This window comes from Pelophylax lessonae (assembly GCF_965119305.1).
Source record: "Pelophylax lessonae genome assembly, chromosome: 2".
NCBI lineage: Eukaryota > Metazoa > Chordata > Amphibia > Anura > Ranidae > Pelophylax > Pelophylax lessonae.
In genome coordinates, this window is record NC_138769.1 from 601964565 (window position 1) to 601991598 (window position 27034).

Consider the following 27034-nt stretch of genomic DNA (forward strand, 5'->3'; position numbering starts at 1 on the left):
TCTAAACTGGCCCTAGTACGTGTGTGTATCAATGTGAGTTGGGGACCTTAGATTGTAAGCTCCTTGAGGGCAATGACTGATGTGAATGTACACTATAAGGGCTATTTCACACTAGCAGACCGTTCAGATCCGCCTGTCCGTTTTTTTGGCGGATCTGAACGGTCCCCCCATGCATCCCTATGGGGCATCGGATGTCAGTGGAGACATGTCCGCTGACATCCGATCCGTCAAATCTGGACGGATGGAACCCCTATCTTCCATCCGTCCAGCGGATTTCCCCCATAGGGATGCATGGGGAACTGACAGCTGTGTCTCCGCACACATCGCGGAGACACAGCTGTCATCCTCCTGCTCAGCGGGGGATCGGCGGACGGAGTGTGTGAAAGGGGCCTTAATGTAAAGTGCTGTGTAAGTTGTTGGTGCTGTATAAAATACCTTTAATGATGATCATGTGTACAGCTATGGGAGGCAGCATGTCTTTGTTTAATGGGGTGGTAAAACCTTGGCTTGACTGCCCCCTGGCTACATGTCTGAAGAAGCCCTAAGTAGATTACCTATGAGAGCTTTTACAGTGTCCCCTACTGATAATTTGGGGTATTGAAGTTTTGCGACGTGTTTCTGGCGCACTCGGTTTTTTTAACATATCTGGTAGATGTAACTTGACATTGTCTCATTTTGGCAATATCTTACAGAAGATCTGGAGATTTTATTGTCTTAGAGTGGAGAAAAAAATTATTGGAGTGTGCTTTTTTACTAGATTTGATAGTTGTGTTAATGTGTTGTGACATAAAAATTGCCCTGCCATGCTTTTCGTTTTCTGCTGTTTTGGGATTGAAAGTGCCTTTTCATGTGAAAAAAAAAAATGTTTGAGCAAGGGTATGCCCAACGGCTCTGTTTTTGTATGTTTTTTTTTTCAAAAATAATAAAAAGAATTTTAAAAAAAAAAAAAAATGTATTTCAGCACGTTTAAAAAAAAAAGAACCTTCTCAGTGAAAGGGTTAAATATCTGTGAAGATGAATATTTTTTATTTATAGACTTTATCTATTTATAGGTTTATTTATAATTATACAATATAAAATATTTATAATATACATATGTTATTAATATACTATTTGTAATTAATATGTTATTATTATATTTATATAATCTATCATTTATATTTATAATATACATATGTTATATATATATGTAATTAATATATTATTTTTATATTATATTTGAATAATCTATCTTTTCTAATAAACGTTATATATATATATAATTATTATTATATTATATTTTACTATATTTATACAATCTATAATATACATATACTATATGTAATATGTTTAATTCATATATTATTATTATTATATAATATTTATAGTAAATTTGATATTTAGTCTAAAATGTATATATATAATATATGATATAAAATAATATGTATATTATTATATATATAATTAGTATATGATTATATAAATATTTTATAATATATTGATTTCTATAATCTATTTATAGATGTATGGTCCAGCCTATTGCTTTTACTAATCAGGCTACAAGCTGAGTCCATGCCATGAACGGTCCCATAGTAGTAATGTCCAGAACACATTGCCATCTCCGGGGACACGTGACAGCTGCAGACTCCACATCCTAATTGTCCTTTACCTGGCATGTGGCAGAGCTGTGCGCTGGTCCCGCCCCCTCCCCTCCCGTCCCCTCCTGACCCCTCCTGTGTATGGCTACATCTCCCTCACTCCTCCCCCTCTCTCCACTTGCATCGCGGCTATCTTCTTGCAGCCCCGCCCTGTGCCATGACGTCAGAGGGGTGCAGGCATAGCTGCTGCGCTGAGCGCTCCCCTTCACCTTCAGCGTTGATGTGACATCCCTATGGCGGCCGGGGACCCGAGCAGCCTCCATCCCCCTGCCTGGGCTGCTGATTGGCTGCCTGGGATGATGGATGGTCACAACTGATGAAATAATAAGGGGGGGGGGGGGGTTGATAAGTATGGCTCAGTGTATGTATTGTATGGAGAGTGGTGGGTGACAGCGCTGGATGGAGGGGAGATGCTGTGTAAAGGAGGCAGTGTAGGTGACTGTGCACCCACCATAGGGATGGGGAGGACACACACAGGGCAGGGACGTGGGCTGATCATGGGGCAGTGTTGGGGGGGTTATAGGACACATCTCTGAGGGTGCAGAGGTTATTTTTTCCTGGACTTATAAGACACACACTATACAATCTGATTGTACAATCGCCTTAAAGTGGAGTTCCACCCTAAAATGACACTTCTGTCCATCTTCTTGGTCTGGGTCACCTTAAAAAGAAATGGATAATCACATTTTTTTTTTATTTTTACTTACCTTGGATTAGAAGAAAATATACTCACCTTACTTCCTCTTTCTCCCTCGGTGGCCGCGGCCCGTCGTCACTTCCTGGCTTTGCAATGATTCCTGGGAGCTGAACGTCATCGCTCCCAGGAATCAATGCTCCTGCACCGGCCCCGACGTCAGTTCCGGTGCACGTGCGTCATTCCCTTCTAAACAGCTTCTGGGCATGGCCAGAAGCTGTGGAGGGATGACGCTGCAGAAGCGGAAGTGACGGCGGGGCCGGTGCAGTGCATTGTGGGACAGAAGAGGACCCTGAAGAGGATCGCGCTGGCTTCAAGCTGCCCACACCTGAGATGGCAGCGCTGGACAATACTTTTTCAAGGTAAGTATTTGTCCTAAAAGGTAAGTGCAACCCGGGAAAGATCAGAGGCTAGCCATTGTGGAATGTACTAGCCCTGACTGTCCCGGGGGTATTTTTATGTCATTTTTTTTTTTTAGGTGGAACTCCGCTTTAAAGTGGTCGTATACCCTAAAATAAAACCCTGCAAGACAATGGCATATTGTGCTAGTTTGCCTCACATACTAGCACATTATAAAATACCTTATAACAAAGTCACCACTAAGGGGCCTGACCTGTTCCCCTCTTCCAGGTTTGCAGGCTTTGGTACTGTGAGTGGCCGGAGCCGCGAAGATGTCACTCCTACGTGTGGGGGCCCTTGGTTCCGGTAAGAAGCTCTGAAGTTCTGGCACAATATGCTGGATCCTAAAAAGCGCATGCGCCGCTGACTTCAGGGTAAATATGTCCTAAACAGTGCACATTTAGGGGATATTCATTTTACCTACAGGTAAGCCGCCTTATAGCCTTACCTACAGGTAAAAATAACAAAGCAGGGTATACTACTGCTTTAAAGCTGGGTAAGCACAGATCAAAATTCAGGAGGTCTCATTCCTGGAATCCCGGTCTTACAATTGGCTTCTGTCTATCAGGACTTCTGGAAAATCTTATTTGATCAGTGGCCTGCAACCAATCAGCGGCAGCGCTTATTAATATATTCTGACAGCGGAGAGTCCCTACTGTCAGAATACAATGTCCCAGGAAGGGGGGGGGGATTCCTGCATCCACATTGCTTGTGTGGTGTGGATGCACGAATCTGTTTTTTTTTTGGTTTAGCCTGATTGATGGCTAAATAAAAAACAAAGCAGTAGTAAACCGCAGTTGGTGAAAAAAAACATTATGAGAAACTTACCTTAGAACTTAGGGCTCTTTCACACGGGCGATCCGATCAGATCCGCCTGTCAGTTTTTTTAGGCGGATCTGATCGGATCCTCCATGCAGCTCTATGGGGCAGCGGATGTCAGCGGAGACACCTCTGCTGACACCCGCTGCCATCCGTATCCGATCCTGTGCTGAAATCTGGACGGATGGAAACCCTATTTTTCCATCCGTTCAGGGATCGGATAAAGCGGACAGGCGGTCCACTCTCATCCGATCCCCCATAGAGAGCAGCAGGGGCTGTGACACCTCCCTCTCCGCACTGCAAGCGGAGACGGAGCTGTCATCCGTCGGCTCAGCGGGGATCGGCGGATCGATCCCTGCTGAGCAGCACGGATCCGCCTACGGAGGCGGACCGTGTGAAAGAGCCCTAAGCCCTCCAGTGCTGCGCTGTCACGGCTGAGAGGGCTGATATCTTCCCCGGTCTTCATTCTCTGTTCGTGGCCTCCGGCATGCGTGGGAGCTTCCGTTTACGGCACAAGCTCTGAAGGTCATCCAGTAACGGCCTCCAGCAGGCTCCACCCACTACATGCTGCCTTTAGAAAACCACAGGAGGGGGCAGAGACAAGACCAGTCACCCTGCACAAGAAGAGGGATCAGCAGTGACCGGTCTTTATTAGAAGAAGCTCCTGCACAGAAGTGAAGTTTCACACTGGATTGCTACACAGACCTGGAAGAAATACACAAAGCACTCCAAGATTCATATAATAATAAACGTTTCTTGTATTTAGACAATAGTTACCTATCTAGGAAATAAATGGTAGATCTACTGGGGCTTGTACAATGAGATTGTAAAGTGTATGGCCAGCCTAATGGTGGTTATTCACACTTCAGTTTTAATATTTGATTGATGTGCAATTCAGAAACCGATCAAATAGCCATACCATCCCCTCTGATTAATTTATTTAGGATTTGTTCAAACTGAGCCAATCGGCCAGAGTGGAGAATTACTGATTGTGTTGCAACAATCGACAACATTTAGAGGATTCAGTCATTAATTTGATTAAATTATGAAGTTGCCTGGTGGATAAAGACATACGATGAATGACTTACGATCATATCTTCAATCTATTGATTGTGTAGCATATCGATCAATTGTGTTGTCGACTATAGATTGATTATTCCTATTGGGAGATGTTGATTGAAAAAGAAATCCATCATTTATCAAAATGTGTATGGCCACTGTAAGAATACACCCAATGCGAAGCAAATCATCAAAGATGAGTATAACATGGGAAGGAATGATGGGGGGTGTAGTACATTGACATGTATGAGGAGGCAGATCAGAGATACGTATATATATATTAGGAGGGATGTTGGGGGGATTTAGTACATGGACAGGTATGAAGATGCGGATCAGAGATGAGTATATACTTGAGAATGGATGATGGCAGTTGCAGTACATTGACAGGTATAAATATGCAGATCAGAGATGAGTATATACATGAGAAGGGATGATTGGGGTGTAGTACATGGACAGGTATGAGGAGGCAGATCAGTGATAAGTATATATACAGAATGGGATGATGAGGGTTGTAGTACATATACAGGTATGAAGATGCAGATCAGAGATGAGTATATACATGAGAAGGGATGATTGGGGTGTAGTACATGGACAGGTAAGAGGAGGCAGATCAGTGATAAGTATATATACAGAATGGGATGATGAGGGTTGTAGTACATGGACAGGTATGAAGATGCAGATCAGAGATGAGTATATACTTGAGAATGGATGATGGCAGTTGCAGTACATTGACAGGTATAAAGATGCAGATCAGAGATGAATGTATACATGGGAAGAAATGATGGGGGTTTAGTACATGGACAGGTAGGAGGAGGCAGTTCAAAGATGAGTATATACATGAGAAGGTATGATGGAGGTTGTAGTACATGGACGGGTAGAAAGATGTAGATCAGAGACGAATGTATACATGGGAAGGGATGATGGGGGTGTAGTACATGGACAGGTATGAGGAGGCAGATCAGAAATGAGTATATTCTCAAGAAGGGATGATGGGTGTTGTAGTACATATACAGGTATGAAGAGGCAGATCAGAGATGGTTATGTACATGGGAAGGGATGATTGGGGTGTAGTACATGGACAGGTATGAGGAGGCAGATCAGTGATAAGTATATATACAGAATGGGATGATGAGGGTTGTAGTACATGGACAGGTATGAAGATGCAGATCAGAAATGAGTATATAAATGAGAAGGGATGATTGGGGTGTAGTACATGGACAGGTATGAGGAGGCAGATAAGTGATAAGTATATATACAGAATGGGATGATGAGGGTTGTAGTACATGGACAGGTATGAAGATGCAGATCAGAGGTGGGTATGTACATGGGAAGGGATGGTTGCGGTGTAGTACATGGACAGGTATGAGGAGGCAGATCAGTGATAAGTATATATACAGAATAGGATGATGAGGGTTGTAGTACATGGACAGGTATGAAGATGCAGATCAGAGATGAGGATATACATGGGAAGGGATGATTGGGGTGTAGTACATGGACAGGTATGAGGAGGCAGATCAGTGATAAGTATATATACAGAATGGGATGATGAGGGTTGTAGTACATGGACAGGTATGAAGATGCAGATCAGAGATGAGTATATACATGGGAAGGGATGATTGGGGTGTAGTACATGGACAGGTATGAGGAGGCAGATCAGTGATAAGTATATATACAGAATGGGATGATGAGGGTTGTAGTACATGGACAGGTATGAAGATGCAGATCAGAGATGAGGATATACAGGGGAAGGGATGATTGGGGTGTAGTACATGGACAGGTATGAGGAGGCAGATCAGTGATAAGTATATATACAGAATGGGATGATGAGGGTTGTAGTACATGGACAGGTATGAAGATGCAGATCAGAGATGAGTATATACATGGGAAGGGATGATTGGGGTGTAGTACATGGACAGGTATGAGGAGGCAGATCAGTGATAAGTATATATACAGAATGGGATGATGAGGGTTGTAGTACATGGACAGGTATGAAGATGCAGATCAGAGATGAGTATATACAGGGGAAGGGATGATTGGGGTGTAGTACATGGACAGGTATGAGGAGGCAGATCAGTGATAAGTATATATACAGAATGGGATGATGAGGGTTGTAGTACATGGACAGGTATGAAGATGCAGATCAGAAATGAGTATATAAATGAGAAGGGATGATTGGGGTGTAGTACATGGACAGGTATGAGGAGGCAGATCAGTGATAAGTATATATACAGAATGGGATGATGAGGGTTGTAGTACATGGACAGGTATGAAGATGCAGATCAGAGATGAGTATATACATGGGAAGGGATGATTGGGGTGTAGTACATGGACAGGTATGAGGAGGCAGATCAGTGATAAGTATATATACAGAATGGGATGATGAGGGTTGTAGTACATGGACAGGTATGAAGATGCAGATCAGAGATGAGGATATACAGGGGAAGGGATGATTGGGGTGTAGTACATGGACAGGTATGAGGAGGCAGATCAGTGATAAGTATATATACAGAATGGGATGATGAGGGTTGTAGTACATGGACAGGTATGAAGATGCAGATCAGAGATGAGTATATACATGGGAAGGGATGATTGGGGTGTAGTACATGGACAGGTATGAGGAGGCAGATCAGTGATAAGTATATATACAGAATGGGATGGTGAGGGTTGTAGTACATGGACAGGTATGAAGATGCAGATCAGAGATGAATATATACAGGGGAAGGGATGATTGGGGTGTAGTACATGGACAGGTATGAGGAGGCAGATCAGTGATAAGTATATATACAGAATGGGATGATGAGGGTTGTAGTACATGGACAGGTATGAAGATGCAGATCAGAGATGGGTATGTGCATGGGAAGGGATGATTGGGGTGTAGTACATGGACAGGTATGAGGAGGCAGATCAGTGATAAGTATATATACAGAATGGGATGATGAGGGTTGTAGTACATGGACAGGTATGAAGATGCAGATCAGAGATGGGTATGTGCATGGAAAGGGATGATTGGGGTGTAGTACATGGACAGGTATGAGGAGGCAGATCAGTGATAAGTATATATACAGAATGGGATGATGAGGGTTGTAGTACATGGACAGGTATGAAGATGCAGATCAGAGATGAGTATATACATGGGAAGGGATGATTGGGGTGTAGTACATGGACAGGTATAAAGATGCAGATCAGAGATGGGTGTATACATGGGAAGGGATGATTGGGGTGTAGTACATGGACAGGTATAAAGATGCAGATCAGAGATGGGTGTATACATGGGAAGGGATGATTGGGGTGTAGTACATGGACAGGTATGAGGAGGCAGATCAGTGATAAGTATATATACAGAATGGGATGATGAGGGTTGTAGTACATGGACAGGTATGAAGATGCAGATCAGAGATGAGTATATACATGGGAAGGGATGATTGGGGTGTAGTACATGGACAGGTATGAGGAGGCAGATCAGTGATAAGTATATATACAGAATGGGATGATGAGGGTTGTAGTACATGGACAGGTATGAAGATGCAGATCAGAGATGAGTATATACAGGGGAAGGGATGATTGGGGTGTAGTACATGGACAGGTATGAGGAGGCAGATCAGTGATAAGTATATATACAGAATGGGATGATGAGGGTTGTAGTACATGGACAGGTATGAAGATGCAGATCAGAGATGGGTATGTGCATGGGAAGGGATGATTGGGGTGTAGTACATGGACAGGTATGAGGAGGCAGATCAGTGATAAGTATATATACAGAATGGGATGATGAGGGTTGTAGTACATGGACAGGTATGAAGATGCAGATCAGAGATGGGTATGTGCATGGAAAGGGATGATTGGGGTGTAGTACATGGACAGGTATGAGGAGGCAGATCAGTGATAAGTATATATACAGAATGGGATGATGAGGGTTGTAGTACATGGACAGGTATGAAGATGCAGATCAGAGATGAGTATATACATGGGAAGGGATGATTGGGGTGTAGTACATGGACAGGTATAAAGATGCAGATCAGAGATGGGTGTATACATGGGAAGGGATGATTGGGGTGTAGTACATGGACAGGTATAAAGATGCAGATCAGAGATGGGTGTATACATGGGAAGGGATGATTGGGGTGTAGTACATGGACAGGTATGAAGATGCAGATCAGAGATGAGTGTATACATGGAAAGGGATGATTGGGGTGTAGTACATGGACAGGTATGAGGAGGCAGATCAGTGATAAGTATATATACAGAATGGGATGATGAGGGTTGTAGTACATGGACAGGTATAAAGATGCAGATCAGAGATGGGTGTATACATGGGAAGGGATGATTGGGGTGTAGTACATGGACAGGTATGAAGATGCAGATCAGAGATGAGTGTATACATGGGAAGGGATGATTGGGGTGTAGTACATGGACAGGTATGAGGAGGCAGATCAGTGATAAGTATATATACAGAATGGGATGATGAGGGTTGTAGTACATGGACAGGTATAAAGATGCAGATCAGAGATGGGTGTATACATGGGAAGGGATGATTGGGGTGTAGTACATGGACAGGTATAAAGATGCAGATCAGAGATGGGTGTATACATGGGAAGGGATGATTGGGGTGTAGTACATGGACAGGTATGAGGAGGCAGATAAGTATATATACAGAATGGGATGATGAGGGTTGTAGTACATGGACAGGTATGCAGAGACCTTAGTCTAGCACGTGGAGGGAGGGGCCATTCATCATCCACATAGGATGGCTCCTCCCCCAGACAGACAGCCTAGCGCTTCCTATGGACACACAGCAGAAGGCAGGAGAGGACAGCGCCGGTCCTGTGAGCGGAGATCAGAGCTGTGATGGATGGGATGGAGCGCTGATCGGGCTGAATGCCGGCTGGTGACCGGCCATTGAGTGCTCGGTGCCGGTACCCCGGGAACACAGGTCAGTCCTCCCCTCCCCCCCGTGTGTGTACCCTTCTATAATAATCTACATCACTGACATGACATCATACTGAGCCGAGCTCCGGCCATGCGGTGTGTGCGATGTGTATGCCTCCTCTCATCACCACTGCCGAGCATCGATGTTTATACAATGACATTCCCCTCCATCCACCGCACTGTCTACATTGTTTTCTTACCTTTGTTACCACATCTCACCGCTTATACTTTGTCTGCACTCAGGGATTTGTAGGAAAACAAGAGCATGTCTGTGTGTGCTCCAGGCTGCAGGAACCCTTTATCATCATCATCATCATTATTATCATTATTATTATCATCATTATTATTATTATCATCATCATTATCATTATTATTATTATTATTATCATCATTATTATTATTATCATCATTATCATTATTATCATTATTATTATCATCATTATTATTATTATCATCATCATCATCATCATTATTATTATTATTATTATTATCATCATTATTATTATTATCATCATTATTATTATTATCATCATTATTATTATTATTATCAGCATCATCATCACAATTATTATCATTATTATTATTATTATTATTATTATTATTACTATCATTATGTCACATTACATGATGCAGAATGACACAGGAACACTGACAGGATGTATTTCTTATATTAACCATTTCCTGGATTCCTAGATCATTCACCATGTGGGGGATAGATAGATAGATAGATAGATAGATAGATAGATAGATAGATAGATAGATAGATAGATAGATAGATAGAATGATGAATGGATAGACAAATGGAAAGATGAGTAGGTAAATAAATAAATAGATAGGTAGATACATTAGATATAATAAAACAAATGGATAGATAGATAGATATAATAAAACAGATAGATAGAATGATGAATGGATAGACAAATAGAAAGATGAGTAGGTAGAAGAAAAATATCAAAAAATAGAACAAATAAATAGATATATACAGTAGCTATAATAAAACAAATGGATAGATAGATAGATAGATAGATAGATAGATAGATAGATAGATAGATAGATAGATAGATAGATAGATAATGGGTAATTAATAGATTTAGTATACTTTGTTTACCAGCCTATGATTGATACCCCCCCCCCCCCCCCATGTATACCATGGTGTATAATGTATATGTATTGCCTATTTAGGTCATGGTTTGGAAGGGACCCAGCCGTGTGGATGTACATTACCCGTATATCATCCATTCATTGTACCTGGTATGGACTCTATAGTATGGGGATGAAAGCAGTTAGTGCTAGGTGTAATGTATTTTTATTATAGACAATAAATATGTATGTTATATAAATGACAGAGTGTAAATATTATGCATGCTTTATGTTTGTAAATATTACGCATGCTTTATGTTTGGCACAGTCTGTAGGTATTCGGTGGAGGGATGTTTATGTTTTCATGCACACTCTTCTTTCTTATATATGTGCCAGTTGCTGTTGTTGATGTGCTGATTATAGTTTATGTTTGGGATGATGGAATATATTTAGGGAAATAACTGTAATATAATCATTATTGATCTGTACTGGAATAATAAAGCGGTTTTATGATTTAATCCATATGGTAGGAGTAGATGGGTAGAGGCTGTGGCTGTTCTCTGCACACAGTATAGTAGACAGAGCCGGTTAGGCAGTCTGTTGAGCCATTGCTGGGGGGGATATTTAATGTATGAGTCCTCACTTCTCTAGTGGTGAATGATGTAATTGTCATCTTCTAAAGCCTGGGTGCAGCTCGGGTGTAATGGATGGGACCGGCAGTCAGTGGGTAGCACTGGATGCTGCTGGGACTGTCTGATGGAGAAGAGAGCCGGTGCTGCAGATGGTAAACACACTGCTGTGTATGAATGGAAATCTCAGTATTAGTGGAAGGCAGCTGGTGCTCAGCATGCTGTGTGCTTTACTCCACATTTTCCCTTCACACACACTGCCTGTGGATCTGAATATTGCTGCTGCCATCATTTATATGAAATGTATCCATGAATGCTGTTTGGATTATGCTTGATCAGGGCTGTATCACGGGGGAAACCATAGCAAGGTGTTATGGCAGCATTGTCCAAGCAGCGGCATAGGCAAACCAAAGCACAGTGTGCAAAGGACTGTAACCCCCCTAGTATCCAATCATCTTTTATTGTTCTGACAGTTCCTAAATTCTGACAGGATGCTATGCGTTACTGCACGTTGTGTGCCTTCCTTGCTTTTTGCTGCCTAGTCGAATATCCTAGAAAAGATTTTGTTGATTACTTTGCTCACCAAGTATTCATTGGAGTGGTTTGAAAAATATGATTTTGATTTTTAGCTGAGAACAAATAAAGTGAAAAGGAGTATTGAGAGTGACATTTTTTTTTCTAGGTGAATGTATAACCAAATTTGATATGTGCCTCCCAATGGTCTCGGGATAAAAAAAATTCATAAAACCAATAAAAATATTAAAACAGAAAAAAATGATGGATCATCTGAATGGAATTGAGGGTCTGTGCACTTAGGATATTAAAGACAGCATAGACACATGTAAAATGTTTACACAGAATCCATACAATGTTTGATGCCTATTGATCATCCTGTGAATCAGTACTCCTTCTTTATATTGCTGTGCGTGATGTGTTCTGAGTTATATTTCATACTGCACAACAGTATCTGTACATTGGGACTTCTCTATAGAGACGGGGGATCTTCTCAGGCAAAGATTTGTTCAGTTTGGAAATATTGCCCCAGTATGAAAATGTATGTATAAAGTTTGTATTATTTTCTAGATAAGCAGAGAGCGTGCTTCTTATTGAGTGCCTACAAACCAGACCCTTTCTATTTAAATACAAGGAAGGCATCTGTGATAAATAACTCGTTTTTGCCATTGCTGCTTTCTTTGGGCATGTATGGGACTGACTGTAAAAAAAAATATATATATATATATATATATATATATATATATATATATATATATATATATATATATAAGCACTACTGACTGTTAAAAAAAAAAAATATATATATATATATATATATATATATATATATATATATATATATATATATATATATATTATAAAACAGTAGGGAGGGAGTAGGAGAAAACCTGGGTGACATTCTTAGCCAGGATTAAGGATTTAAGGACTGACTGTTAAAGAGAAAAAAAAAAAAAATATATATATATATATATATATTATATATATAAAAGGACTGACTGTTAAAAAAATAATATATATATATATATATTATAAAACAGTATGGAGAGAGTGAGTGAAAACCTTTATGACATTCTTAGCCAGCCCAGACTACTGGTCCACTTGGCATACCCATTAATACATTTTGTCCTGACTTGGTACAACCAGTGCCATCAGACAGTCCAGGTATGTTCTAATCATCCTACACAGACACTGCTTATGGTTTTCTATTGGTGTTTCAGGTACTGTAACTGAAAAATATCTGTAAGGTTCGGCAATGGCTGCTGTTGTCGCTGTTAGTGCTGCTGCATTGGCTAGCACTGGCAGACGTTGGGAAACCATGATGCAGTGGAATGTCCTTGCTTAGTACTACTGTCACTGGCATGTTTCTCTGTAGACGTTGACGACATTTTATTTTAAATGACAGGTTGCTTACTAAAACATAACAGCAATGGCATGTGCAATTATTTTTATTATTTTATTTATTTGACCATTTGTGTTTATAATGGGTGAGAAATAACGGACGCATAAAGTGCGTTACATGGCCAACACTTTAGGCGAGAGATGTCATTGTGACCGGAAAGTTAATGTACATGAAAATGTAGACTGCTTATGTCTGTGTGCAATTTTGTTGAAGAAAAAAAGATCGTCGACCGGTCACTGTTTGGGTGTTGGGCTCTTTAGTACCTAGGGTTGGTGTGCAGTCATTAACCACTTCTGGACCAGAAGGTTTTACCTCCTTAATGACCAGGCCATATTTGGCGATACAGCCCTCTATTACTTTAACTGACAATTGCGTTGTCATGTGACGCTGTACCCAAAAAAAAAAAAATTGATGTCCTTTTTTTCCCACAAATAGAGCTTTATTTTGGTGTCATTTGATCAACTCCTGCAGTTTTTATTTTTTGTGCTATAAACAAAAAAAATAGAGCAACAATTTTGAAAAAAAAAAAAGCAATATTTTTTACTTTCTGCTATAAAACACGGCCAGTTAAAAAAATGAAAAAAATTTATTATTTTCATCATTTTAGGCCAATATGCGTTCTGCTACATATTTTTGGTAAAGAAAATCCCAATAAGTGTATATTGATAGGTTTGCGCAAAAAGTTATCACGTCTACAAACTAGGTAATAGAGTTTTGGCATTTTTTTTCTTACTAGTAATGGCGGTGATCAGCAATTTTTTAGTGGGACTGCGATATTGCGGTGGACAGATTGGACACCTAACCGAACACTTTAGAGGGAACCAGTGACATTACTACAGTAATTAGTGCTAAAAATTTGCACTTTTACTGTACTGACACTGGCAGGGAAGGGGTTAACACCAGGGGCATCAAAGGGTTAAGTGTGTCCCTAGGGGATGCTTTCTAACTGTGTGGGGGATGGACTGACGAGTTGAATACAGAGATCCGTGTTCCTAAATAGCAGGAACACAAGATCCCTGTGTTCATCTCTGAAAGAACGGCGGCCTGCCTTGTTTACATTGGCAGACCTCTGTTCTGTCTCTTTTAGGAGCAATCGCTGGTGGCCGGCGTACATCGCATCTGCCGAACCTGCTGATTGGCTCCCCCTCTGGCCAATCAGCGCATGCGCCCTCACTGGCTATTGCACGAAAGGACATACAGGTACGTAATTTTGTGCAATAGAGCTGATTTGCCGCAGTATGTATACTGCTGGCCATTGGCAGGTGGTTAACTAACCACCCCAAACTGTGCCTATATAACACCTGCTTGTCTGTAGAGTCCTATCACAATTCTTTGTCTTCTTATAACACAATGGAGCTGATTTACTAAAACTGGAGAATGCAAAATCTGGTGCAGCTCAGCACAGTAACCAATCAGCTTCCAGCTTTTTTTGTTAAATTAAACAAGCAGAAGTTAGAAGCTGATTGGCTACCATGGATGGCTGCAGCACATTTTGCACTCTCCAGTTTTAGTAAATCAACCCCACTGAGTGGGAAGTAAGGAATACTGACAGTGAGCAGTTCATACTGAGAATTATAAAATGCAATGACTTATAAATGATGATAATGACTTCATGGCACTGAGCGGCAAGATTGCAGCCCCCAATGCTCTGATCAGTACTGAAATGAAGTATGCAGTATCAGCCGTGCTCTGGTGATGCTTTTATATGGAGTTGCATCTGATAGTATAACCCATCTTGATTGATTGCCATCTCGATGGGAAAAGGTGTATAGATACAGAGAGGATGGGAAGGCATGCAAAGCAGTATGTCCTAGCCATCTGAGGACACTGGGAACCAAAAATGAAGTAAACTTTTTGATGTATTTCCCCAAAGGGTCACTGATTTGCACATAGTTTGATTTGTTTTTTAATTCTACCACAGCGACAAGTTGACATGTATATTTCTACTTCTCTGTTGTAATTTCTATACACCAGCCATTCTCAGCCAGGGTTCTTCAGGAAGTTGCTAGGGGTTCCTTAAGCTGCGGTTGGTTGACTTCCCATCTGATGGTACCTGCGCAGTCCCAGGTCCAATGCCAGTTGGCAGAGCTAGCGGCGATACCAATAAGCTTTATAGCTGTCTGTTAGGCTCCATGTACACGGGACATTGTTAAAAGTCCCTTTGAATGCTGGAATTTTTAGGATGTTTGAAACGTCCGTTAGGTCGCGTTTGCACCCGCATTCAGCGGGCGTTTGCGTTTAGAACCGTTCCTAGAGGTCAAAAAAATGATTCCCCTTTAAAATGGAAAAACGCGAACGCTAAACGCGGGTCATCACATTCGGTCGCGTTCATTTGCGTTCGGTCACGTTTTTGCGTTTGAAGCGCCGGGAAACACAAATGTCAAATGACAAATGTCCCTGAACTCAACTGCCTGCAAATGACTGTAAACGACCCTGTGTACATGGACAGATAAGATAACATGTAGGTGGGTTCAGGGGCTTCTGAAAAAAACGTCCAACTGCTCCTAAACGGCCATTTACAACGTCCCATGTACATGGAGCCTAAGGGTGATACTCTGAGCACCAATGTGGGGAGGTTCTTCCTACTGACCACCAATGTAAAGGGGCATTATCTTCCTACTGACCACCAATGTAAAGGGGCATTATCTTCCTACTGACCACCAATGTAAAGGGGCATTATCTTCCTACTGACCACCAATGTAAGGGGGCATTATTTCCCCCACCCCCCAATGAAACAATTATAGAACAGATCCTTGAAAATAATTTCAATGGTTCCTTTGGAATAAAAAGAATAAAGGCTGATGCACATAAAGGTAGTTCATGTCATTGTTAGGTTACGTATAGTGTTGGGTATTTCAGCACCATGGACAGAACACTGCATTAGTGTGCTCAGAGTCCTTGTTCAGCCTGGCTAAGGCAGCTGTATACTAATCTAATCTGTAAATCAGTTTAGTAAGCAATGCGGCATTGCATAGTAGGCAGTTACTGTGTTATGTAATATGAGTTGTCAGTTTTCATAGGTAAACCATATGGCAACATATAATATACAGTGCACTGGTAGTAGTCTGTATTTTGTGTTGCGTTCCCACAATTTTGATAGCAGAACCATGATACATTGATGATTGGACATAAAACCTACTACCCTTAATACCATTTGACTCTAAGAGGCCCACTGATGCAATTTACTGACCATGTATTGTATAATGTGGTTAAAAAAAGACTTTCAAAGTAACCTGTCAGAATAGAAATATGGCAGTTGTCATGGCTGATGCATATTCTGGGGCTCAGCCTTTTCATCTTAGTAAGTTACTCACCCACAGCAAGCATGCAGCCGCTGCTAAAATGTTGTGACATTTCGCTTGGATACAACTTGTATCAGATCAGAGAGTCACTTACTAATAAAGAAAAGAATAAAACCTTCTCTTGTAGACAATTTTCGAATTTATGTCCTGCCAGGTTACCATTCAGCACTGGGGACAACATTTCTGGCACAATCAGGAAACTACGTATTACAATAGAATTCCACACTTCTGACCAATATGTTATTGTAAAGGCACAGCCAGGAAGACGGAAATTCAAAAATGTCATTGATTACCCATTTTAATCCTTTTGCTTTTGAAAATGTTTTTGTAGATTGTATTGTTATGGAAAAATTGCCTGGTATTAGGATCAGCTAACGGTTGGGAATGCTTTCAGGTACTATATTCCACAAACTTTACTTAAAGCGGAGTTCCACCTCCCCCTCCAAAAATTAAAAGTCAGCAGCTACAGATACTATAGCTGCTGACTTTTAATATTAGGACACTTACCTGTCCTGGAGTCCAGCGATGTCGGCACCGCAGCCGATGTTTCCGTCGGGTGCTGCCACCGCCATTGCTGGTAAGGGAACCCGGCAGTGAAGCCTTGCGGCTTCACGGGCGGGCACCTACTGCGCATGCGCGAAGCGCGCTGCGCATTCCTACTGGCTTGGCGGCGGAGGAGGGGGCCAAGCTTCCGAGGGATGGCGCTGCGGCGCCGTATCCCGGAAGTGGGGAAGGGTGCCTGTCAAAAACAGGTACCCGTTCCCCCCTCCCCCTGAAAGGTGCCAAATGTGGCACCTGAGGGGGGGAGGAAACAAAAAAGCGGAAGTTCCACTTTTGGGTGGAACTCCGCATTAAAGCCTATCTATCCCCCCCCCAAAAAAAAAAAAAAAAAGAAAAATGTAATATATTGCAGCTTACCAGTCCTTAGATGTGGTGGATGCATTTTTTTTTCTTTTATTAGGCTTTTCTCCTTTCTTAGTCTACAAAAACCTTCCCCTGTCCTCATCTTCATTACATAGAGAGGCAGTATCCTGCAGTTCACAAAACATCGCTGGCAAAGCTGATAACATTGTCTGAGCGTTCAGTTCATTGTACAGGAAGTTACAGGGACAGTAGAATTCTGGCAGGATTATCAGGTATTTTTCTGTACTTGCAGAAAATATTCTTGGTCTGAAACGGGAAAATATATGCAGCCACCGCATCTAGGAGCTTGTATGCTGAACTATATTGCATTTTGTTCTTGGTTTTAGATATCCTTTCAGAGATACACAATATAACAAACAATATTGTGCTAATTGCATTATTCCATAGCTACCAATCGAATTTCACCTTTTGTCTATGTAGGAGAAGTAGGATCAAAGTCAAAGGATCACTGATGTTGGACGAGAAGGCCTGGTTTGCAGTCTCCACTCTAAATTATCCCAAAGGTGTTCTATCAGGTTGAGGTCAGGACTGACTGTGCAAGCCAGTCAAGTTCCTCCACTCCGAACACGCTCATCCATGTCTTTATGGACCTTGTTTTTTGCACTGGTCCAAATCATTTGGTGGAGGGGGATTATTGTGTGGAGTTGTTTTTCAGGGGTTGAACTTGGCTCCTTAGTTCTAGTAAAAGGAACTCTTAGACAATGTCATGCTCCCAACTTTGTGGGAACAGTTTGGGGATGGCCCCTTCCTGTTCCTACATGACTACACACCAGTGCACAAATCAAGGGCCATAGAGACATGGATGGATGAATTTGGGGTGGAGGAACTTTAGTGGCCTGCACAGAGTCCTGACCTCAACCCGATAGAACACCTTTGGGGTGACTGCGAGCCATCAGTGCCTGACCTCACAAATGCGCTTCTGGAAGAATGGTCAAATATTCCAAAAGACACACTCCTAAATCTTGTAGACAGTGTTTCCAGAAGAGTTGAAGCTGTTATACAGTAGCAAAGGGTGGGCCAACTCAGTGGTCAAACATTCCCATAGACACACTCCTAAACCTTGTGGACAGCCTTCCCAGAAGTGTTGAAGCTGTTATAGCTTCAAATCATTTGGTGAAGGGGGGGGGGGGGGTTGTGGTGTGAGGATGTTTTTCAGGGGTTGGGCTTGGCCCCTTAGTTCCAATGAAGGGAACTCTTAAGGCGTCAGCTTACCAAGATCTTTTGGACAATTTCATGCTCAGAACTCTGTGTGAATAGTTCGGGGGTGGCTCCTTCCTGTTCCAACATGACTGCACACCAGTGCACAAAGCAAGGTCCATAATGACATGGATGAGTGAGTTTGGGCTGGAGGAACTTGACTGGCCTTCGCAGTCTTGATCTCAACCTGATAGAATATCTTTGGGATGAATTAGAGCTGAGACTGCGAGCCAGGCCTTCTCATCCAAAATCAGTGCCTGACCTCACAAATGCGCTTCTGGAAGAATGGTCAAACATTCCCATAGACACACTCCTAAACCTTGTGGACAGCCTTCCCAGGAGAGTTGAAGCTGTTATAGCTTCAAATCATTTGGTGGAGGGGGGATTGGGGTGGAGGGTTGTTTTTCAGGGGTTGGGCTTGGCCCCTTAGTTCCAGTGAAGAGAAATCTTAAGGCGTCAGCATACCAAGATCTTTTGGACAATTTAATGCTCCCAAATTTGTGGGAACAATTTGGGGATGGTCGCTTCCTGTTCCAACATGACTGCACACCAGTGCACAAAGCAAGGTCCATAATGACATGGATGAGTGAGTTTGGGCTGGAGGAACTTGAGTGGCCTGCACAGTCTTGACCTTAACCTGATAGAATATCTTTGGGATGAATTAGAGCTCAGACTGTGAGCCAGGCCTTCTTGTCCAAAATCAGTGCCTGATCTCACAAATGCGCTTCTGGAAGAATGGTCAAACATTCCCATAGACACACTCCTAAATCTTGTGGACAGCCTTCCCAGAAGAGATGAAGCTGCTATAGCTGCATAAGGTGGGCCAACCTAATATTGAACCCTACGGACCAAGATTGGGATGCCATTAAAGTTCATGGCGTGTAAAGGCAGGCGTCCCAATACTTTTGGTAATATAGTGTATGTGCAGTAACATTACATTTGCAGGATCTTTTCTTTTTCAACCATTTATATACATCTGGAGGTGAGCAACAAGAACAGACAGTTTGATGACTATATAAATCTACTCTAATAAAAAATCAAATGAAAGACTATTCAGAGAGCCAGTGCATTTCAATGGTGGAAACCTTGCCTGACCCTTTCATCAGGGCTTGAGATACTGTATAGGGAAGAATGTATGTGGAAAATATATAGATTACTATATATCGAATACTGCTTTAGTTGGTGCAATACTTGCCAGCATCTGGTTGTAGCAGTTTGATAAATAGGGCAAAGTAAAGTGCTGCTACACTGCAGGTCGTCTGCTTAAAAAAAGTCATAAAAACTGTATTGCCCTCCCAGCAAACACAATGTTCCTTGTTATAGCTTGCCAAAAGAACGTAGAAAGGAAGATGCTGATTGGTGTGTATTAGGAGCACAGACAGCTCTTTTAGTATGTTTGGTCACTTGGGCCTCCGCTTTGTGTCCTGACGCTGACCCCTGAGTTTACTTATGCAGTGAAAGGTTTAAAGTAAGTGTAATTGCACTAAGAAAGCATTAGTGTTATAAGAATTACAGGGATTAGTTTTATGAAGCATATATTACTCCCCAGTAGCTGCAGTCATAAGTCTCCGCCAGCCTTTGTGAGGTTAGCATTTTTTGTGAAATCCCCAAGATTGCATTATACACTTAGAAGAGATTACTAGTAAGATTTGAGGCTTTCAGACTGATAAATTTAAATGAGTTAATGGAATTCAAGTACAGTATAAAGCATGTTGCAATAGTGTACTGTATAATATGATTACGGTGTTCAAATAACAATTGTACTGTGATACTGTGCTGTAATTGTATTATCGGAAGATTACACATAAGCAATATAATCACTTCTAATACGACAACTGTAACAGCAATATTTCTGTGACCTGCCTTGAAAGATCCAGATTAGTAGGAGAGATGTGTATATTTACCGAATTTAAAAAAATGATTTATGGAGATTCGGTTTTAGCATATCCTAATCCTAGCACTATATAATGTTCGATTAGGTAATCATTTGTTACCTTGATGCTTTAGGCTTCGTTTCCAATATTGCGGCTACAAAGTCGCGCTACTTCTAGCGCGACTTTGTAGTCCGACTTGTTTACGGCTTCTTCTGGGGACTTCAATGGCACTGAAGTCGCCCAAAATGTAGTGCAAAAACGATTTTTCAAGTCGCTGCAGTTAGAACGGGCCAAATTGAAATGAATGGCTTTTGACTTGTTGTGCAACTTGACATAGTTAAGATGACAAAATGATGAAAAAGTATCTGTTTGTTCCATTGGAAATATCAAATATCCATCTAGTAAGTAAGATGTATTTCATCAGTTATTATTGTTTTAATGAATTGGCTTAGAAAATGTATATATTGTATGTCCTTAAATGTATGAATAATGATAGTAACCTTGTGCTTATTCTTTTTGTTTTAGGTTCATCGCTAAGAATTTAGCAGATATTTCTAAATTGAATTCTATATCTTGCCACATGAATTATAATGGCATGCCTACATGACACCCGCACCCCTTCTCCATCCTTTGCCAGTCTACTGATAGATGGACCAATCCGGAGGTTGGACACTGATACGCCACCTGGATGCACCCCAGAGCAAGAACTAACCCCCACACAATGTGTATTGCGTGATATGGTGCGGACAGAAGTCACTCTTCCCCATGAGGATTCATCCTCTCCTCTTACACACAGTGTTCCTCAAGATCCACAAGAACCCGAGGACAGAGGTGGTGGAGGAGCAGCAGCAGGCCTGGGAGATGACAGGCCATGTCGAGCTCTTGGGGAGGGACGCATGCAGTGTCAGGCTGGAGTTGGGTTCTTGGGTGGACTTTTTGGCTGTCTGAAGCCAGTTTGGGCTATGATTGGAAAAACCTATTCTACCGAACACAAACACGAAGAAGGTAAGTGGAGAAATGCAAACATGGAGTGGACATTAAAGTGGTTGTAAACCCTTCTATATACCTAGTAAAGTGACTGGCCTCAAATGATACACAGAGATTAAACAAAGCCTCCTACATAAGTTGTACCTTTGTCTCTACATCTGTTCAAAATGCTGAATTATAAAGCTTGTCTGAGAGTTCAGAAAAAAGGGGATGGAGAGCTGAAGTAATGGACCATACACACTATAAGATTTTCTGAAGACTTTTTCCTTAACAGCCCATTCAGACTGGCGCGACACGACTTGGTGGGGCGACTTCGGCGCGACTTGCACGGACTTCATATAATTGAAGTCAATGCAAGTCGCCTCCAGGTCGCCCCAAAGTAGTAGAGGACCCTTTTTCTAAGTCGGAGCGACTTGTGTCGTTCCTATTAGAACGGGTCCTGTGCTAATCAATGGCGAGCGACCGACCGCGACTTGTCAGGCGACTTGGTCGCCTGACAAGTCGCACTAGTGTGAATGGACTCTTAGACTTACCAAAACCATATAATATGAGGTCAAACCTAAACATTTTCAATTTGTATGCAATCTGGCAGGCCCTTGCACTACATAGAAAAGGTAAATCTGAAGGAAATCTAACCACAAAAGTTGGATAGTGTGTATCCAGGTTTACACTCTGCAGAGCTCAGAGAGGAGACCTCTGAGAGCTTACAAGGAACAGAGCTGAAGCTGTCAGTCAGCTGCAGATCCCTTCCCTGTCACCTTTTTTCTCTTGGTGTCAGGAAAACTTGTCAGAAGTGACCCGTGCTTAATAGCAAGGGAATGAAGCAGCAGACAGAAATGACACTTAGCGCTTTTAATTGAGACGAGTACACACTAAAGAGGGAAATGCTTTGTTCATATTTCATGTCTGAGGTTTACAACCACTTTAAGTATTAAACTCCAAGTGTATTTTGCCTAAAAAGAAATGGTGCAATAAAGGCTGATTGACAAAATAAAATCTAGGGATTCTGACTGTCAATCTATCTTCTGTATGTCTCCTAATGGACTAGTTACCTAAGAAGAGCATGAATGTGATTACCCATGCAACCTGAACAAAATACAAGACCTTCCCTGAAATTGGTCTCCTAGGACCTTTTGTGTGACAAGTAAAATGAGCGTTTGTGGTTTTTTCCTTTCTCCCTTTTTTTTTATAAACATATTCTTTTATGTTATCTGCTTCCATATATATGTAGTATCATTGTATGTGAAGAGGCCAATGTAGTCTGATCAGTTTTTCTAGCCTTTACATTTTTCTCTTAATTGAGAAAGTCAGTAAAATAGTATCTTACACAGCTGTGACCCAGAATAAAGAGATGTAACATTTCATTACATTCTCTTGGTGTTCTCTAAATTGCTTCATTGTAGGTCACAAATGTTCTTTGCTGCAAATACTAAATAGGGATCACAATGACAGACCAGCTTAGCAGAAAGCATCACTGCACTCCATCGTCTAATGATCGCAGTACCAGGCTTATTAAGGATGCTATTAGGGTGCAGAGACTGGTGTAAGAAGAACTTTATGGTTTTCTTCTTTCTCCTGGTGGGGTAACATCTTGAGTTTATGATAGCTTATCACTAGTGGAACAATAGGGACACCAAGGGATTCCATCACTTTGGAGGGATTTCTACTAAATTCCTGTGTTTGCAAAGGGACCGAGAGTAAAGGGAAATCTTGTCCATAGGATACAGATGTCAAAAAAAGAAGCTGACGGGTTATTACCCTGCCTTACGCTATCTAAAATGAAAAAAAAAAAGGGTTTAACCGGTCGCCGAGTGCCGCAAGTACATATACTGCGGCGGTCAGCCCCGGCCAGGCAAAGTGACGTACCGGTACGTCACTAGCCTGGGAGCCAATAGCAGGCGAGTGCGCACCACCGGACACCTCCGTGCGTGTGACCGGCAGACCCGATGTCCGCCGCTCACTCTCGATCGTCCGCTGTGAAGGGAGAAAGGCAGGCGGCTAATGTAAACAAAGCCGCCTGTCATTCTTCCCTGTGTAACAGCACAGATCTAACGGTCCTGCTATGTAGGACCGTGGATCTGTGCTGTTACACACACAGCCACATCCCTGCACAGAAAGAAGCACGCCCTTAGGGACACACATAGTCACTGCATCTCTAATAAAGTTAACCCCTTCCCTGCCAGTGTCATTTTTACAGTAACAGTGCATATGTATAGCACTGATTACTGTAGTAATGTCACTGGTACCCCCAAAAGTGTCAAAAATGTCAGTCAAGGGTCCGATCTGTCCGCCGCAATGTCGCAGTCCCGCAAAAAAAAACGCAGATCGCCGCCATTACTCGTTAAAAAAAAAAACAACAAAAATGACAAAAATCTTTCCCTTAGTTAGTAAACGCAATAACTTTTGCGCAAACCAATCAAAATACGCTTATTGTGATTTTTTTTTTTTTTACCAAACATAGGTAGCAGAAAACAAATTGGCCAAAAATTTAAAAAAATTTTTGATTTTTACATTTTTTTGGGGGAATTTCATATAAAAAATGTGAAAAATATTGTTATTTTTGCAAAATTGTCGCTATTTTTTGATTATAGCGCATGATCAAAAAATCGCACAGGTGATCAAATACCACCAAAGGAAAGCTCTGTTTGTGGGAAAGAAAGGATGCCAAATTCGTTTAGGTACAGCGTCGCACGACCGCGCAATTGTCCGTTAAAGTCACGCAGTGCCGAATCGCAAAATACCCCCTGGTCAGAAAGGGGGTAAAATCTTCAGAGGCTTAAGTGGTTAAGCTTTAGTTCCACTATAATGCAAAACCCTGTAGCTATTGTGCTTCCACACCCTTTGTTTCCAGGCATTCTGAGCTCTCTATTTTCCTTAGAACAGTCCTTTCTGTGCAGTAGACACCATACCTGTTGTCCCCAGACTACCATAGTGGATATTGGGTGTCAAACACATATAAAGTGTGCAAGAATCCCTTTTGTGCCAGGCCATTTCCCTTACTTTAGATTTTTGCGGACGGTGCACACAGCTGCATAGTACTGACTCCCAAACATGATCCCTTCCACTCTGCTTCTCTCCTGCCATGATTAGCTTCTACTTTCCCTTTCCTGGCAACAATCAGTTCCTTCTCTGCCTTCATCACCATCATTGCCACAAACAGCATCTGTTTTGTTTTCTTCCCCCATCACTGCTGCAAATAGCTTCCACTGCACTTTACTTCCTTGCCTTGACCATAATCACCTACCGTTGTGTCCCATGCTGAGCTGCCACTCTGCCTACCTTCCTTGTGGTTCTATAGCCTCCCTCCTAGAAATCCTATGCCTGTCCTTCTAGTGGTTTATATGCAACTGTTGCTTGTCCTCTTTCTCAGCCATGACCAGCTTCTGCTCAGCTTGATGAATTTCTTGCCCAGGGACAGTGGGAGATAATTGTTGCTGAGAGGTGGAGAAGCAGAAGCTAGCCATGGACCAGGAAAAAGGAAAGCAGTGTAAGAGACATCATGGGCCATGATACCTCTTACACTGCTTTCCTTTTTCCTGGTCCATGGCTAGCTTCTGCTTCTTCACCTCTCAGCAACAATTATCTCCCGCTGTCCCTCCTGTCTCCCCAGTCTACAGTTGGCCTGCTTTCTCTCCTCCAAGCCATGATTACGCCCACCGCCACCACTCGTTCAACCATCCTCTGCCTGTTATCTCTATGCCCTAAGTTCAGCCTCTGCATAGTCCCATCCTTCTCTCCCCATTCAATTATTGGACCATTTGTGCCTTCTTCCTCTTCAATTGATGATTTCTTAATCCAGGTCAACATGTTCCTGCTCTGCCTGGGCTAACAACGTTCTTCTGTTAGCTAAAATAATTTCTCCTGTCACTTCTCCCCCCCCCCCCCCCTTTACCCACCTACCATGCTCAGCTTCTCTCTATGCTCTCCTTCCTCTTCATTTTCCAAGCTCACAATCAACTGCCATTCTGACTCCTCTTTCTTTTTTTTTTTTTGTTTTTTGTTTCAATATGTTTATGAGAAAGATTTTGCAATGAGGTACAAGGATGCCTAATGCCTCGTACACACGCAACGATAGTTGGCCGTGAATTCTCGGCCAACGTCCGATCGGCCGATTTTCGGCTTGTTAGTATGATGCTTCCGACAACCGACTCCGACTTTTCGGCCGAACAAAATCTGGTGTGCATGCTATAAAATTTTTGTTGGCCGTCAACAGAACGGCCGATTTTTCGTCAGTCAGTACAGATTTCGGCAGACAAAAATCAGATGAGCAAGACTGGGCATGCTCAGAGAAGAAAAAACACACGGAAAGTAAACCAGCACATGACATCACTTCTGAAATTGGCTTTTGTTGGCCGATAAAATTTGTGTGCAGTCTAGAGCACATTTCAACAAACACAACAACACTAGACAAAAGACGGCCAATCGGTCGGCCAACAATCGTTGCGTGTGTAGGAGGCATAAGCATAGGCAACAGTAATTCAAACAAAAAGTACAGCAAAGTCAATGAGTGCATAAACCAATTGCCATGCAGAACATTACAATACAATAAAGGGTTTAAGGGCATGCAAAGTAAAACTCAGGCGCCTAAATTAGCTATATTCCTCGGCTGAAAGTCCATACATGCCCTTCACCCACATGAGTAATTCTAACCTTATAGGGTCCCTGAAGTCTAGGGGAGCCCAAAGACAGGGGTGGGGCAGCCCAAGAGAACCACCGCCCCAAAGAAATTTCGGTAGAGCCAAGATAGTAAAGGGAGAGAAAAAAAGAGCAAAAAGATGGGAGATAAATGATGAAAGGGGGAGAAAAAAAAAAAAAAAAACAGACATTGCTTGTGTACTGGACTGGTACTATGCATACTCCGCACCCAAGCAGACCCGAGCCACCCAAGGTACATCGACTCCTCTTTCTTTTAACATGGTCCACAATCATCAGCTCTTTAGCCGGGTCTTTCATCCACCCATAGTTCGCAATCATCTCTTCCTGCTCTTCTTGCTATACCATTGATCCACCTAAGTTCTCACACTGCCATATGATAAGGTCATTTTGCACTCATGGACTGTGCATATCAGCCACAAGTTGACCAAATATTACATTTGCAGTTAACATATTGTCAGATTTTTATTGTCTGCATATTGAGGTGTTATTAATGACTCTGCTTGAAAACAATTCAGCCTAAATGAACAGGTTCATAAAAGGAAACAAGCATGGGAAGCAAGCACACCAGCCTAGTGCATCACCGTAAGACTAATGAATAAAATAAATGCCAATTGACTCACAAAGAAACATAACCAAAGGCATGTAACAATTCTCATCAAGCCACTGGAAGCGTGTCCATCCACCAGGGTGCAGTTTGTGCGTTTTAAGGACGATGCCCTTTTCCTCAGAGCTTCTTTGTGAGTACATTGGCATTTATTTTTTTTATTAAAGAGTCTTACGGTAATGCACTAGGCTGGTGCTATTTCTTTCTATGCTTGTTTTGTAGTATTGGTTCTCCCCGAACTGAAGAAGGCAGCAAAGCAAATCCAGTGCGTGATGTTGAGGTCATCAGTGGGGGATACTTATGGCACTTTTCCACTGCAAGTACCGGCTCGG

The 27034-nt window shown here is 42.0% G+C and overlaps 1 protein-coding gene across 3 annotated transcripts in view; it reads left to right on the forward strand.

The window, feature by feature from the left end:
* The window catches only part of MAP3K12 (mitogen-activated protein kinase kinase kinase 12), a 217838-nt gene that overhangs the window by 110529 nt on the left and 80275 nt on the right, over positions 1-27034 (forward strand). For 2 of the 3 annotated variants that reach the window (XM_082247686.1, XM_082247687.1), the window contains one exon: positions 20981-21460. In XM_082247686.1, coding sequence (XP_082103812.1) covers positions 21046-21460 — 415 coding nt within the window. In that variant the 5' untranslated portion in view covers positions 20981-21045. Of the gene's footprint in view, positions 1-9259; positions 9539-20980; positions 21461-27034 lie in introns of those variants that run through there. The other variant, XM_082247688.1, reaches the window with a different exon arrangement.